Source organism: Cetorhinus maximus, chromosome 8 (genome assembly GCF_964194155.1).
Source record: "Cetorhinus maximus chromosome 8, sCetMax3.hap1.1, whole genome shotgun sequence".
Lineage (NCBI taxonomy): Eukaryota > Metazoa > Chordata > Chondrichthyes > Lamniformes > Cetorhinidae > Cetorhinus > Cetorhinus maximus.
Window position 1 is genome coordinate 15386341 of NC_135886.1, and position 16040 is coordinate 15402380.

Sequence of the window (16040 nt, forward strand, 5' to 3'; positions counted from 1 at the left end):
CCCTGGTTCTAGATTCTCCCACAAGAGGAAACATCCTCTACACATCGGCCCTGTCAAGACCCCTCAGTGTCTTAAAGGTTTCAATCAAGTCACCTCTTACCCTTCTAAATTCCAGTGGATACAAGCCTAACCTGTCCAGCCTTTCCTGGTTGGAATAAGTATGATAGCAAGAAATGATCTTGGATCGGAAGATGTAGAATCCATATGGGTGGAGGTAAGAAATAACAAGGGGAAGAAGACACTGGTGGGAGTAGTCTATAGGCCCCCTGACAGTGGCTATACTGTCAGACAGAGAATAAATCAGGAGATAATGAGGGCATGTAAAAATGACAGTACATTAATCATGGGTGACTTTAATCTTCATGTAGATTGAGAAAATCAAATTGGCTGAGGTAGGCACAAGCAAGTGTGTATTTGGGACAGTTTCCTAAAACAATATGTTGTGGATCCAACCAGGGATCAGGCTATTTTGGATCTGGTAATGTGTAATGAGACAGGTTTAATAAATGCTCTCAGAGTAAAAGTCCCCTGGACCTCATGGGTTGCATCCTAGGATATTAAAGGAAGTAGCTACACAGATAGTGGATGCACTGGTGGTAATCTTCCAAGAATCCTTAGATTCTACAAAAGTCCCAGAAGATTGTAAAACAGCCAATGTAACACCCTTATTCATAAAAGGGAGGGAGACAAAAAACATGTAACTATAGGTCAGTTAACTTAACATCCGTCATTGGGAAAATGTTAGAGTCTATTATAAAGGATGTAATAGCAGAGCATTTAGAAATGCTTTGGTATAATCAAGCAGAGTCAGCATGGCTTCATGAAGGGGAAATCATGCCTGACACATTTATTAGAATTCCTTGAGGAGGTAACATGCAGGATAGATAAAGGGGAACCAGTAGATGTAATATATTTGGATTTCCAAAATGCATTCGATAAGGTACCGCCCATAAGGATACTTAATAAGATGAGAGCCCATGGTGTTAGAGGTAGTATATTAGCATGGATAGAGGATTGACTAACTCATAGAAGACAGAGAGTTGGGATAAGGGGGGCATTTTCAGGATGACAACCTGTAACTAGTGGAGTGCCACAGGGATCAGTGCCGAGGCCACAATTATTTACAATATATATTAATGACTTAGCTGAGGGAAGCAAATGTACTATCGCCAAGCTTGCAGTTCACACAAAAATAGGTGGGAAGGCAAGCGGTGAGGATGACACAAAGAGTCTACAGAGGGATATAGGCAGGTTAAGTGGGTGGACAAAAACGTGGCAGATGGAATATAATGTGGGAAAATGTGAGGTTATGCATTTTGGTAGGAAGAATAGAGAAACTGAATATTATTTAAATGAAGAAAGACTGAAGAAAGCTGCAACACAGAGGGATTTGGGGGTCCTCGTGCATGAATTCCAAAAAGTTAACATACAAGTTCAGGAGGAAATAGGGAAGGCAATCTGCCGAAGGGTCATGAAGACTCGAAACGTTAACTGATTTCTTCTCCACCGATGCTGCCAGACCTGCTGAGTTTTTCGAGGTAATTCTGTTTTTGTTTTGGATTTCCAGCATCCGCAGTAGCTTTTAGCTTTTTATTTTTAAGGCAAATGGAATGTTGGCCTTTATTTCAAAGGGAATGGGGTATAAACATAGGGAAGTCTTGCTGAAACTATACAAGGCACTAGTTAGAACACACCTAGAATACTGTGAACAGTTTTGGTCCCCTTATCTAAGGAAAGATATACTGGCATTGGAGGCAGTTCAGAGAAGGTTCACTAGGTTGATCCCAGGTATGGAGGGATTTTCTTATGAGGAGAAGTTGAATAGGTTGGGCCTGCACTCATTGGAGTTTAGAAGAATGAGAGACGACCTTATTGAAATATAAAAGATTCTTAGGGTGCTTGACAGGGTACATGCTGAGAGATTGTTTCCCCTTCTGGCAGAGTTGAGGACCAGAGGGCATAATCTCAGAGCAAGTGGTCACCCACTTAAGACAGAGATGAGGAGGAATTTCTTCTCTCAGAAGGTAGTGAATCTGTGGAATTCTTTACTGCAGAGGGCTGTAGAGGCTGGGTCGTTAAGTATATTCAAGGCTGAGATAGACAGTTTTTAATCAGTAAGGGAATCAAGGGTTATGTGGGAAAGTCAGGAAAGTGGAGTTGAGGATGATCAGATCAGCCATGATCTCATTGAATGGCGAAGCAGATTTGATGGGCCGAATGGCCTTCTTCTGCTCCTACGTCTAATGGTCTTAAGGATACAAGCCTAACCTGTCCAACCTTTCCTCATAAGATAACCCGCCCATTCCTGGTCTTAGTCTAGCAAACCTTCTCTGAATTGCTTCTAACGCATTTACATCTTTCTTTAAATAAGGAGACCAGAGTACAGTACCCAATACTCCAGATGTGGTCTCACCAATCCTCTGTACAACTAAAGCATAACATCCCTACTTTTGTAATCAATTCCCCTTAAAATAAATGATAAGATTCTATTAGCTTTCCTAATTACCTGCTGTACCTGCATACAAACCTTGTGATTCATGCACTAGGACACCCAGATCAGTCTGAATCTCAGAGCTCTGCAATCTCTCACCATTTAGATAATATGCTTCGTTTTTATTCTTCCTGCCAAAATAGACAATTCCACATTTGCTCACATTATACTCCATTACATTCCTGAGGGATCTCGACAGGGTGGATACTGGGAGGACATTTCCCCTTGTGGGAGAGACCAGAACTAGGAGACGCAGTTTAAAAAAAAGAGGTCTCCCATTTAAGACGGAGATGAGGAGAAATGTTATCTCACGGAGGGTCGTGAGTCTGTGGAGCTCTCTTCTCCAGAGACTGGTGCAGGCAGGGTCATTGAATATTTTTTAAGGCTGAAGTAGATAGAGTCTTGACTGACAAGGGAGCCAAAGGGTATGGGAGGATAGGCAGGAAAGTAGAGTTAAGGCCACAATCAGGTCAGCCATGATCTTATCAAATGGCAGAGCAGGCTCGAGGGGCCAAATGGCCTCGTCCTGCTCCTAATTCCTATATTCGTATGTAACAGCTTATTTTGAGGGGGTAGAGTCCCAGATTCCTAAATCCCTTTGTATTTCCTGACATCACACCTGAACAGTCTGGCTCTTGTTTTAAGGTTGTTGCCTTTGCCAACACCAGAGGAAATAGTTTCACTATGTCTACTCATTAATCATCTTAAAGATCAGTGCCCAAAAGAACTGGGGCGGGGGGGGGTGGATGGTCGGTGAAGGTTTGTGGGGCGGTGTAAGTGTCGCTGATTTGCAGTGGCAACAAGTGGGCATGGGGAAGGGGTGGGCGGGTGACCCCTCCGCCACTGTTGGCCTTGCCTTCAGCCAGCCAAGCCCCAAGTTCTGGAAATCCCTCTCTAAACCCCTCCTCCTCTCCATCCTATATAAAATGCAAGATTGAAGGCCTTAGTGGACGGTTGAAGGACTGAAGGGGGAGATTGTCGGGTGATTGTAAGGGTCAAGGGGCAGGGGTGTCTGACCATGGCCAGGGGCTTAGGGGCATGCCCAGAACAGACACAATGGGTCCACGTGTAGATGGAAAGGTATTTGTCTCCTAATCTTGCAGCTCTCAACTTGATTTAGGCAGCAGATTTCCTGAGGCCTGCAAAACCCAATGTCCGACATTAAATTTTAAATGATGAATACAATGAGGCACTCAGCCTCATTGCCACCAGACTTTAGGAAGGTTATCAGGCCTTGCAAAGGGTGGAGAGCAGATTTGCCAGAATATTTTAATTTATTTATTTATTCGTTCATGGGATGTGTCTGTCGCTGGCTGGGCCAGCATTTATTGCCCATCCCTAATTGCCCTTGTGAAGGTGGTGGTGAGTTGCCTTCTTGAACCGCTGCAGTCCATGTGATGTAGGTACACCCACAGTGCTGTTAGGGAGGAAGTTCCAGGATTTTGACCCAGTGATAGTGAAGGAACGGCGATATATTTCCAGGTCAGGATGGTGAGTGGCTTGGAGGGTAACCTCCAGGTGGTGGTGTACCCATGTGTCTGTTGCCCTTGACCTTCTAGATGATAGTGGTCGTGGGTTTGGAAGGTGCTGTCGAAGGAGCCTTGGTGAGTTGCTGCAGTGCATCTTGTCGATGGTACACACTGCTGCTACTGTGTGTCGGTGGTGGAGGGAGTGAATGTTTAAGGTGGTGGAAGAGGTGTCAATCAATGAGGCTGCATTGTCCTGGATGTTGTTGGGCTTCTTAAGTGTTGTTGGAGCTACACTTGTCCAGGCAAGTGGGAAGTATCCCATCACACTCCTGACTTGTGCCTTGTAGATGGTGGACAGGCTTTAGGGAGTCAGGAGATGAGATAATCACCTCAGATTTCCCAGCCCCTGACCTGCTTTTGTAGCCACAGTGTTTATATGGCTAGTCCAGTTCAATTTCTGGTCAATGGCAACTCACAGGATGTTGATAGTGGCGGATTCAGTGATGGTAATGCCAGTGAACATCAAAAGGAGATGGTTAGATTCTCTCTCGTTGGAGATGGTTATTGCCTGGCACTTGTATGGCATGAATGTTACTTGTCACTTATTAGCCCAAGCCTGGATGTTGTTCAGGTCATGCTGCATTTAGACATGGACTGCTTCAGTATCTGAGGAGTCGCGAATGGTGCTGAACATTGTGCAATCATCAGCGAACATCCCCACTTCTGATCTTATGATGGAAGGAAGGTCATTGATGAAGGAGCTGAAGATGATTGGGCCGAGGACACTACCCTAAGGAACTCCTGCAGTGATGTCCTGGAGCTGAGATGATTGACCTCCAACAACCACAACCATCTTCCTTTGTGCTAGGTATGACGCCAGCCAGCGGAGAGTTTTCCCCCTGCTTCCTATTGACTTCAGTTTTGCTAGGGCTCCGTGATGCCACACTTGGTGAAGTGCAGCCTTCACCTCAAGGGTAGTCACTCTTGCCTCACCTCGAGTTTGACTCTTTTGTCCGTGTTTGAACTAAGGCTGTATTGAGGTCAGGAGCTGAGTGACCCAAACTGGTCACTGACGGAACCCAAACTGAGTGACAGTGAGCAGGTTATTGCTAGGTAAGTGCCGCTTGATAGCACTGTTAATGACCCCTTCCATTACTTTACTGATGATCAAGAGTAGACTGATGAGGCGGTAATTGGCTGGGTTGGATTTGTCCAGCTTTTTGTGTACAGGATATATCTGGTCAATTTTCCACATAGCCGGGTAGATGCCAGTGTTGTAGCTGTACTGGAACAGCTTGGCTAGAGGTGCAGCAAGTTCTGGAGCACAAGTCTTCAGTACTATTGCAGGAATATTGTCAGGCCCATAACCTTTGCAGTATCCAGTGTCTTCAGCCATTTCTTGATATCATGTGGGGTGAATCAAATTGGCTGAAAACTGGCATCTGTAATGCTGTGGGGGGAGGCCAAGGTGGATCATCCACTTGGCACTTCTGGCTGAAGATAGTTTGAGAGGTGAGGGACTTTCATTGCTGGAGAGACTAGAGAAGCTGGGGTTGTCCTCCTTAGAGCAGAGAAGATTAAAGGGAGATTTAATGGATGCGTTCACGATCAGAAATAGTTTTGATAGAATAAATAAGGAGGAACTGTTTCCACTGGCAGGACAGTCAGAAACTGGGGTGCACAGATTTAAGGTAATTGGAAAAAAGAAACAGAGAGGAGATTAGGGGATTTTTATTTTAACACAGCCAGTTGTTGTGATGTGGGACGTGCTGCCTGATATGACGGTGGAAGCAGATTCAACAGTAACTTTCAAAAGGGATTAAATAAATTGGATAAATACTTGAGAAGGAACAATCTGCAGGGATATGGGTAAAGAGCAGGAAAATGGAACTGACCGGTTAGATCTTTCAAAGGACTGGCAGGCCAAATCGCCTCTTTCTGTGCTGAGTGGTGAATTCTATGACAAATAATTTAAATAGGGAAATTTAGAAATCTAAAGAGAAAAGTCAAGGCAATGGATCACTTTAGCAATTTAGGTAAAGACAAGCAGTGTGACAAGGGACACAGAGTTTAACAGTAATAATGCACCAGTAATAGAGGCCAAAGTAGGGAATAATGGTAAAAATTTAAAGTCATAGGCTCTTTATCTGAATACATGAAGCATTTGTAACAAGATAGATAAACTAGTGTCGTATAAATAGAGATAAATGGGTTTGATTTTATAGCCATTACATAATTGAGGTGGCCAAGCTTGGGAACTTAATATTCCATTTCGAAAAGACAAACAAGGTGGAAAAGGAAGGGTCAGGGGCGGGCCTGATAATAAAGGATAACATGAGGATAGCAGTGAGGAAGGATCTTGACTTGGAAAAGCAGGAAGTAGGATCAGTATGGGTGGAGATAAGAAATAGTAAGGGTCAGAGAACATCAGTGGGAGTAAGCTGTAGACTGCCTAACAGTAGTTATATCAATTGAGAGAATTTCCTGAGCGGCAGTGACTGCTGGACTGCCTCTCCGCTGCTGCTTTTCCCTGGCACGCCAGATCTCCGTATCTTGGGCTGAGACCTCCAGTCCCAGCTCCTCCAGAAACGTGGAGATTACAGTCCCTAGAAGAGCTTCAATGTAGCCCGGAGCGTCGGCGGAAGACAAGCCACTTCCACGTTTGACTGCACTAGCGGCCATACTCTGGTGAGCAAAGAGTTTAAATGTCGAAAGCTATTTGGAAAACTATGGAGTGAAACTCAGTGTGTAAAGGGGTAGAGTGGGTAAGGAGGTAGGGTGGGTAAGGTAAGTGGGTAGGGCGGCAGGGTGGATAGGATGGCAGGTGGGTAGGGAGGCAGGTCGACAGTTGGGTGGAGCTGCAGCTGGATGAGGGGGTAGAGGAGCAGCTGGATGAGGGGGTAGAGTGGCAGGTGGGCAGGGTGGCAGGTGGGTAGGTGGGGAGAGTTGGATTGGGAGGAGTTGTCATGTTGGGAGCTAGTCAGGTTGGGTTGGGAAGAGTCGGGTGGTAGTATCAGGTCATGTTGGGGGATGTCAGACAATTGGGGGGAGTGGGGTGGTGGGATCGGGTCAGGTCAGGCCCGGGTCGGGGTGGGAGTCAGGCTGTCAGCGTGAGTGATTGGGGAGTCAGTTCTATAGTTACCCAGGAATTGGGCCAGGATTTTTCTGTCTACCTATTCAGGTAAAAACGTCAGAGCTGTCCGATCTCCGGCTAACTCAGGGTTGGAGACTTTTTCAAAGGAGGGGAATTGGAGCAGAGGAATTGCCCATCGAAGTTCAAACTTTCCCAGGCAATTCCCACAGAGTCACAGCATTGGGACCTCCAAGGGGTCCGAGCGGTAGTGCATCTTCCAGGGTACATCCAGTCTCTGACAATCTGGAGACCGGAAGGTCTGGGCCAGAGTATTAATCAAGAAAAATAGGAGCTTATAACAAATATAGTACAATACCCGTGAGGGGACTTATATAGACTGGACAAGTCAAACTGGCAAAAATAACCTGGAGCATGAGTTCATGACAGTTTCCTCGAACAATATTTTGTGAAAGAAACCAGTGGTGAGGTTCTGTTAAATCTTGTGTTGTGTAATGTGATAGTGTTAATTAATAATCTCATAGTAAATTATCCGATGTGCAATGATCATAATATGATAGGAATACACATTCAATATAAGAATGACATACTTAAGTCAGAAACAAGAATTTTCAACTTAAATAAAGCCAATTACATAGGTGTCAAGTGGTATGTTGGATAAGGTTGATTGGGAGATTTAATTAAAAGATACGATAGTAGATAAACAGCAGAAAACATTTAAAGAAATGATTCAAAATTCTCAATGAAAATATATTCCATTGAGAAACAAAAACAGCTTGGGAAAGTAATCCATCCATGGTTGACTAAAGAAGTTAAGATTAAAAGCAGAGACTTGTAATGTTGAGGGTTGGGAGAGGCTTAGAAACCAACAAAAGCTGTAACAAAAAGGGAAAAACTAGAATGAGAGTAAATGATCAAGAAATATAAAAACAGATTGTATAACTTTTACAAATAAGTAAAATGGAAGAGAGCAGCATAAGTAAATATTGGTCCCTTAGAGGCCACAGGAGAAATTATAATGGGGAATAAGGAAATGGCAGAGACATTAAACAATATTTTGCATCCATATCCATAATTGGAAGACACTAAAAAGCATAGTGGGAAACCAGGGACTAATGAGAAAACTTAAAGTAATTAATTATCAGTGGAAAGAAAGTACGAGTGAAACTAATGGGAATAAAAGATGACAAATTCCCTGAACCAGACATACTGGATATAATTTTGGACATATTGGATATAATGGTCCAAAATTTACCAATTTCTAGAATGGTCGCTGTGGATTAGAAGGTAGAAATGTCACATCGCTATTCGAGAAAGAAGGGCGAGAGAAAGCAGGATACTATAAGACTGTTAATGCTGGAATTCTTTATTAAGGAAGTGTTAATGAAGCACTTAGAAAATCTAAGAGCACCTGATTAAGCAGGGGTTTTAAGAAAGAAAGATCGTGTTTGACAAATTTACTAGAAATTTCTGAGGGCATAATAAAAAGGTTAATGGGGAACTGGCGGTTGTAGTATATTTGGGTTTTCAGAAGGCATTCAATTAGGTGTCACATAGTAAATCACAACACAGGATATGCCCTCATGGGATGGGGAGTAATATATTAGCATGGATTGAGGATTGGTTAACAGGCAGGTGTCATGAAAATATAATTTTCATGATATTATTGTGATTTATTGTAAAGGTAGGTTAATAGTGGGGTTTGGATTAGTTTCTCTGCGTGGATGTGTGTGTGTGGGGGGATTTAATTGAATTCGAGGCAGCTGGTCTGGAGCTTTTGAGTGATCAAAAAGGAAGCTAGGTTTGAAAATGCTAAATACATAAACATGGCTGAAGTTTTAGAATGTGAGGTGTGAGGAACATTTGTATTTTTAGATAAATTAGGTTAGTTTGAATTTCAAAGAGATGGTAAGATGTTACACAGCTATAAATTAAGCCAAACAGTTTGTTTATTTTTCCCCAAAGGTTACTGATAATATGAGTACTATGAAAGATTTATATTATGAGTAAAGTAAAGCTGCAAAGGCATATTGGAACAATGGAATTTACATTAAAAAGGGAGGAACATGTATAAAGGAGATGAGGTTGTGGTAAAGGGGGAAGGAATTCTAAGATCTAACACAAGTGTGAAAAGCCTCCAGCCTGTATGTATCAAGGTGCTGTCTATAGGAGCCAAAGCTAAGAAAACTTATTGCGAATATCACTGTACAGGGTATTGTGCGTTTTGTCTGGGTCTGTTGAAATGTTTCTGTTTTTATTGTTGCCTTAATGGAGGTATAACTGGGAGTCAGATTAATTAGGGTATTTAGGCATTATTATAGTAGTAATTTATAGACCTATGTGTCTGCTTAAAATTGTTTATTTTATTAATAAATGTTTAATTTAGATTTGTAAAAAAAACCCTTTAAGCCTCAGTAGGCTTATTGCTATTAAATTCAAGGCATGCATCTTGAAATAAAATACAAATTGCAAAACAGTTGTGGCAGTTGTTTCAAGTTTCCCTCTGGAATTTGAGCAGCTCAACATTTACCATCCGCTGTGCCATAACACAGGAAGCAGAAAGTAGGGATAAATTGGGTGTTTTGAGGGTGGGAGGCTGCAATCTGTGAAGTGCCATTGGGATCAGTGCTGGGGTCTCAGCTATTTACAATCTATATTAATGAGGGGATTGAGAGTGATGCTTCCAAGTTTGCTGACAACACAAAGCTAGGTGGGAAATCAAGCTGTGAGGAGGACACAAAGAAGTTGCAAAGAGATATAGACAGGTTAAGTGAGTGGGCATTATGGTGGCAGAAAGGGGGAGATGGTGGTGTAGTGGGAGTGTCACTGGTCTCGTAATCCAGAGACCCAGGCTAATGCCCTGGGAGCCTGGGTTCAAATGGCAGCTGGTGGAATTTAATTTTTTTTAAAATCTGAAATTGGAAACTGGTCTCAGAAATGGTGACCGTGAAGCTAACATGGGTTTTTAAAACAATCAATCTGATTCGCTAATGTCCTTTAGGGAATCTGCCATCCGTACCTGGACTGGCCTACATGTGATTCCAGACCCATAGCAATGTGGTTGACTCTTAACTGCCCTATGAAATGGCCTAGGGCAATTAAGGATGGGCAACAAATGTTGGTCTTGCCAACTACGCCCTGGATAAAAAATATGGAGTATAACGTGGGAAAACGTGAGCTTATTCAATTTGGTAGGAAAAAAAACCTCAAAATATTTTTTTTTTAAATGGTGAGAGACTTGTAAATGTTGTTGATTTGGTGTCCTTGTGCAAGAAATACAGAAAGTTGGCATGCAAGAACAGACAGCAATTAGGAAGGTAAATGGTATGTTGGCCTTTATTGCAATGATATTGGAGTAAAATAGTACAGAAGCCTTGCTATGATTGTACAAGTCTTTGGTGAGACCTGGAGTATTGTGCACAGTTTTGGTCCCCTTATCTGAGGAAGGATATATACAGTAAAGGTTCACTAGATGGGTTGCTCAGATGAGAGGGTTGTCCTGTGATGGGAGATTGAGTAGAATGGGCCTGTATTCTCTGGAGTTTAGAAGAATGATAGGCGATCTTATTGAAACATACAAGTTTCTGAGGGGATTTAAACAGGGTAGATGCTGAGAAGCTGTTTCCCCCAGCTGGAGAATTTAGAACTAGGGGACATAATCTCAGGGTAAGGGGTTGATCATTTAGGATTGAGGTGAGGGGGAATTTCTTCGCTCAGGGATTATGAGTCTTCGGAATTTTCCACCTTAAGAGGGCTGTGGATCTCAGTTGATCAGTACATTTATGAATGAGATGGTAGATTTTTGGACTCTAGGAATCAAGGGATATGGGGGTTGGGCAGGAAAGTAGACTTGAGGTAGAAAATCAGCCATGATCTTATTGAATGGCGGAACAGGTTCAAGTAATCAAATGGCCTATTCCTGCGCCAATTTCTTGTGGTCTTAGGCTTTGAGTTATATCACTAGGTTAGGAAAGTGAACATCGGAGCACACGATTCCTGGTGTCAACAATTGAGTTACAAGGAAAGGCTGATGAAGCTGAGACTTTTCGCCCTTGAAAGGAGATGAAACTGAGAGGACCTTATAAAGTTCGAAGGAAATTAAATGGGATAGAGAAGTTAATATTGAGCATTGATTCAAGGTATGCCTGGATATTAGAACAAAGGGGCATAGGTTAGAACTGGGATAAGTTTAGGACAGATGTCAGGAAGGATTTCACACGTAGAGAGATTGACACTTATAATGGGCTGTGGGTAGCACAGTGGAGACTCACTGAACAACATAAATTGAACTTACATGATACCTTTAAAATGATAAACATTCCAAGGCGTTTCACAGAAACACAATCAAATAAAACTTGACACCGAGCCACGTAAGGTCAGATTAGGACAAGTGACCAAACTCTTGGTCAGAGAGATAGGTTTTAAGAGGGCCTTAAAGGTGGAGAGAGAGGTAGAGTGGTGAAGAGGTTGAGGGAATTCCAGAGCTGAGAGTATAGGCAACTGAAGGCATGTTGATGAACAGGATAAATACTGAAAAATAAGATTGAATGTGCCCAAGAAGTTTTGACATTCCTTAAATAGAAATGAAAATAGTAAAGCATCTGCTAGTGACAAAATATTCCCTATAAATGAATATCCCCTCAGTCTGCTTTCCGTATATTCCTGTGTAAAAATGTAGCATTAAAGTTGGATTGTATATCAATAAGTTTTTGGATTTTATTAAAGAACAGTTTGCATTTATATAGCACCTTTCACAACTTCACACCATCCCAGAGTGCTTTACCACCAACACATTGCTTTGAAAATATAGTCATTGTTGTAATGTAGGAAACGTGGCAGGCAATTTCAAACAGCAAGATTCCACAAACAGAAATGAGACAATGACCAGATAATCTGTTTTTGATGTCGGTTGAGGGATAAGCATTGATTTGTATTCATTGAGTGTTTAATTGTATTCAGGTGGTGGGATTAACTGGAAATAAACCTGTGCTCCTATCAGGCTGAAATTGTGGTTGTTAGGTTTGGAGGTATATGTTTGCAATATGTGTCTCTGAGAATAAAAGCTTATAAAGTGCATGAAGATCAGGTTCCAGTTCTACCCTAATATAAAAGCAAAATACTGCGGATGCTGGAAAGCTGAAACAAAAGCAAAAATACCTGGATAAACTCAGCAGGTCTGACAGCATCTGCGGAGAGGAATCCAGTTAACATTTCGAGTCCGTATGACTCTTCAACAGAACTAAGGAAAAATAGAAATGTGGTGAAATATAAGCTGGTAGAGGGGGGGTGGCGGTGGGACAGGTAGAGCTGGATAGGGGGCCAGTGATCGGTGGAGGCAAAGAAGAGATTGCCAAAGATGTCATAGACAAAAGGACAAAAGGGTGTTGACAGTGGTGATATTATCTATTATATTATCTATATGTTATCTACCTTAGATAATATCACCACCGTCAACACTCCTTTGTCCTTTTGTCTATGACATCTTTGGCAATCTCTTCTTTGCCTCTACCTATCACTGGCCCCCTATCCAGCTCTACCTGTCCCACCCCTCCCTCTACCAGCTTATATTTCACCTCATTTCTCCATTTCCTTAGTTCTGATGAAGAGTCATACGGACTCGAAACGTCAACTGTCTTCCTCTCCGCAGATGCTGTCAGACCTGCTGAGTTTTTCCAGTTCTACCCTTCTCCGCCTGGCTTGCTGATTCAATTTGAACAGTCAGCAAACTGGAGAGAATCCCCTGTTCTTCTTCAAAATAGTGCCATGGGATGTTTTACAGATCAGTTAGGGCCTTGATTTAATGTCTCCTACCCAGTACTACACTATAGTGTGGATTAGGCGCTCAAGTCTTTGGAGTAGGAATTGAATCCATAACCTCTAAAGTCAGAAATGGAAGTGTAATCCACTGAGTCACAGCTGACAGTTGCTCAGATTCAGCCGGTGAACAGTTAAATGGCTAATTTCTGTGGATCCTCTCATCCATTCAAACCATGCTCATCCTGTCAAATCTCAAGGCTCACAGATAAGATATCTCACTTTTCATCCAAAATATAAAGAAACTTTCAAACATTTTGTGTCTTCAGCTATACATTTTCAGAAACTTTAAAATCACAAGTTGGATGCAATCATGTTAATGTTTTGTGATTGAGCATGTCTATGAGTGTGTATCTGGGTGTGCCTTGTCTGTGTGTGGAGCTGAATGCCTGTCTGACTCTTTCTCTATAGGTTTTGTGGATATTTGTCCATATGACTAGTATATCCTGTGCTTTGTGTCCATCCCACACTGCTCTGTTTCAGAATCCATATACACCTTTCTGTATGTCAAAGTGGCCATTAGTTTATGTCTGGCTGATTTGATTGAGTAAATGTGTAGGTCCTTATGATAAAACCAGAAAATACCAGAAATGCTCAGCAGGCCAGGCATCCGAGTTTCTGCTTTTTGTCTGTATGTGTCTGGCCTTGTTCTATTTGTCTGTATCTCAATGTGAGTATTTATGTTCTACATATATGTCTCTAGGTGAGTATATTTATGTTATTTGTACCTGTATTGTGCAAGTCTGTATGTATTTACGTTCCTCATTGAGCCTCTGTGCATCTGTCTATGTCCGTCTGTCGGTTTTTTATATCAGTGTATAGGGTCTATGTGAACTTTAATATTTGTGTTTTTCTCACTGTCTGGGATTACTTATTTTGTTTCTTTCTGTGCAGTCTGCCTATCTCCAACTGTACCCCTGTGTCTGTGTGTGTATTTCTGTCCCTCTCTCTCTAACTCAATGGGTGTATTTCTGTCTCTCTGACCCTCCCGTTGGCCCTGAGACCGCTCGGCCCTGCTCCTTACCTCTATCCCGGGACGATTGGGTCCCTTGTGCTGTGGGCAATGACTCCTGTTTCTGGTAACTGCAGCACTTGCTGTTATCTTGAGACATTGAGACATCTGGTGTGACTGGAAGCGGAATATGTAGAATGAGTAAAGCGGCAAGCGCTCGTTAAACCGACCCTTTAAATCTGTCCTACACAATCTCAGGCGCTCCACTCAATAATTAACAACTTGTCCAAACGCGATTATGGGATGTCTGCCTTCAACCGCCTGAAACTTTCTCGAGTCTTCTGAATGAAACATGCAAGTTTTGTTTTTAAATCTCATCGATCTCTGAGTTAAGGCAAGTTTTGATTGAGTAGTTTAGAAAGTTCTTCAACTTTAGCTTACAAAAACTTTTAAAAGAAACTTGCAACTTTTTTCCAAACTTACTGCAAGTTTAGTCTCTCAGGAAGATTTTTTTAGTTCCTTGTCTGTGCATCTGATTCTTTCTGAGCTCCTCTGGGTCCCTCAGGCTGGAATTGGTTGAGGATTAAACTCTCCCACTGAGTTCAGTGGCCCCTTCACTTTCCGCCTTTCCCCCCCGAAGGTTCTCTCTTTCTGTCTTTCTCCTGAAGCGAGAGGCGGAAATCGCCTGGATTGCGGATTTCTCCGTTTCCTCCAGCAGGATCTACGCTTCCAGAAGAAATCTGCAACTCACTGAATGTTTACTCAGCCTCAGGGAAGAGAAAAAAAAATACACAAATAAAGCTGGCAACCAAAGTAGTGTGTGGTTCAAAATCTGATTGTGATCAGCAAGATGGAATCATCAGGCAGAGAAACTCAGAATTATTTGTTTGTTTTAATGTTAATTAACAACAACCCTCCTGACATTTGCAATTTTCTCTCTGCATCGTTTAGGGAGAAAGGATAAAGAGTCTTTTAACAAGTTACTTGAAACAGAAACACATTCCCAAGATTAGCCAGTGATTCTCAGGAAAATCAGAATCTGCAGGCAAACCAGAATGAGTAAACTTTTCGGTCCATTAGTCCCTCTCCAGGTTATCTTCCTGGTGAATCCCCCTCTCACACCACTCCGTCCACCCTCTCCCATCCCCTCCCCTCCCGCACCACCCCGTCCACCCCCTCCCATCCCTCCCACCCCGTTCGTCCTTTACATTAGGAGCAAAATAAGGAACTGCTATTTAGACACAAACTTTCACTTCCTGCAGATACATGAACTACTTGCCAGACAGTTATGTACTTTCAGATTGTTGTTAAATTGTTGACTGTTGTAGGAACCTGCTGCAACCAATTTCTTCACAGCCAGCTCCCACAAACAGCATTGTAACCAACATTTGATCTGTTTTAGTGATGCTGGGTCAGAGATAATTGATTATTGGGACAATGGGATAACTCGTTGTTCATTCATAAACGATGCCATAAACCTCTTGTATCCATCTGAACAGAGACAGAGCCTCAGTTTAACATCTTACCCAAAAATCGGTACCTCTGACAATGCAGCACTCCCTCAGAACAGCAGTGGATCAGCAGCCCAGATTGTATCTTTTAGAGGGACATGATCCAAAACCAAATCGTAAAAGAGCAAACTATGTAGGTATGAGGGCCGAGTTGGCTAAAGTAGATTAGGAAATTACATGAAAAGATATGATGGCAGACATACAAAGGCTAGCGTTTAAAGAATAGATACATAATTTGTAACAAATATGCATTCCTTTAAGGCACATAAAAACCCAAATAAAAAATGGTTCAGCTGTGGCTAACAGGAATTAAAGATAAAACAAAATGAAAGGAAGAGACTGATAATGTTACTAAAAGGAGTAGTAAGCCTGAATATTGGAACATTTTAGAAATCAGTAAATTTAAAGAGGGTGCAAGAACAAAGGGACCTAGCTGTATATGTGCATAAGTCATTGAAGGTGGCAGGACAGGTTGAGAGAGCGGCTAGTAAAGAATACAGTATCCTGGGCTTTATTAATAAGGGTCTAGGGTACAAGAGCAAGGAGGCTATGTTAAACTTGCATAAAACACTGGTTTGGCCTCAACTGAAGCATTGTGTCCAGTTCTGAGAGCCACATTTAGGAAAGATGTGAAGGCATTAGTGAGTGCAGAAAAGATTCACGAGAATGCTTCCAGGGATGGGGAGCTTCAGCTATGAAAATAGATTGAGAA

At 42.3% G+C, this 16040-nt stretch overlaps 1 protein-coding gene across 4 annotated transcripts in view; it reads right to left on the reverse strand.

The window, feature by feature from the left end:
- mdfi (MyoD family inhibitor) overlaps positions 1-14621 on the reverse strand; it is a 157147-nt gene extending 142526 nt beyond the window's left edge. Inside the window, exons 1-2 of one of the 4 annotated variants that reach the window (XM_078546499.1) lie at positions 14301-14620; positions 13890-13994 (exon numbers count right to left, since the gene is read on the reverse strand). In XM_078546499.1, the coding sequence (XP_078402625.1) occupies positions 13890-13977 (88 nt within the window). In that variant the 5' untranslated portion in view covers positions 13978-13994; positions 14301-14620. Of the gene's footprint in view, positions 1-13889; positions 13995-14300 lie in introns of all 4 variants that reach the window. The other 3 variants (XM_078546498.1, XM_078546500.1, XM_078546496.1) reach the window with 3 other exon arrangements.
- Between the last annotated feature and the right edge of the window lie 1419 nt (positions 14622-16040).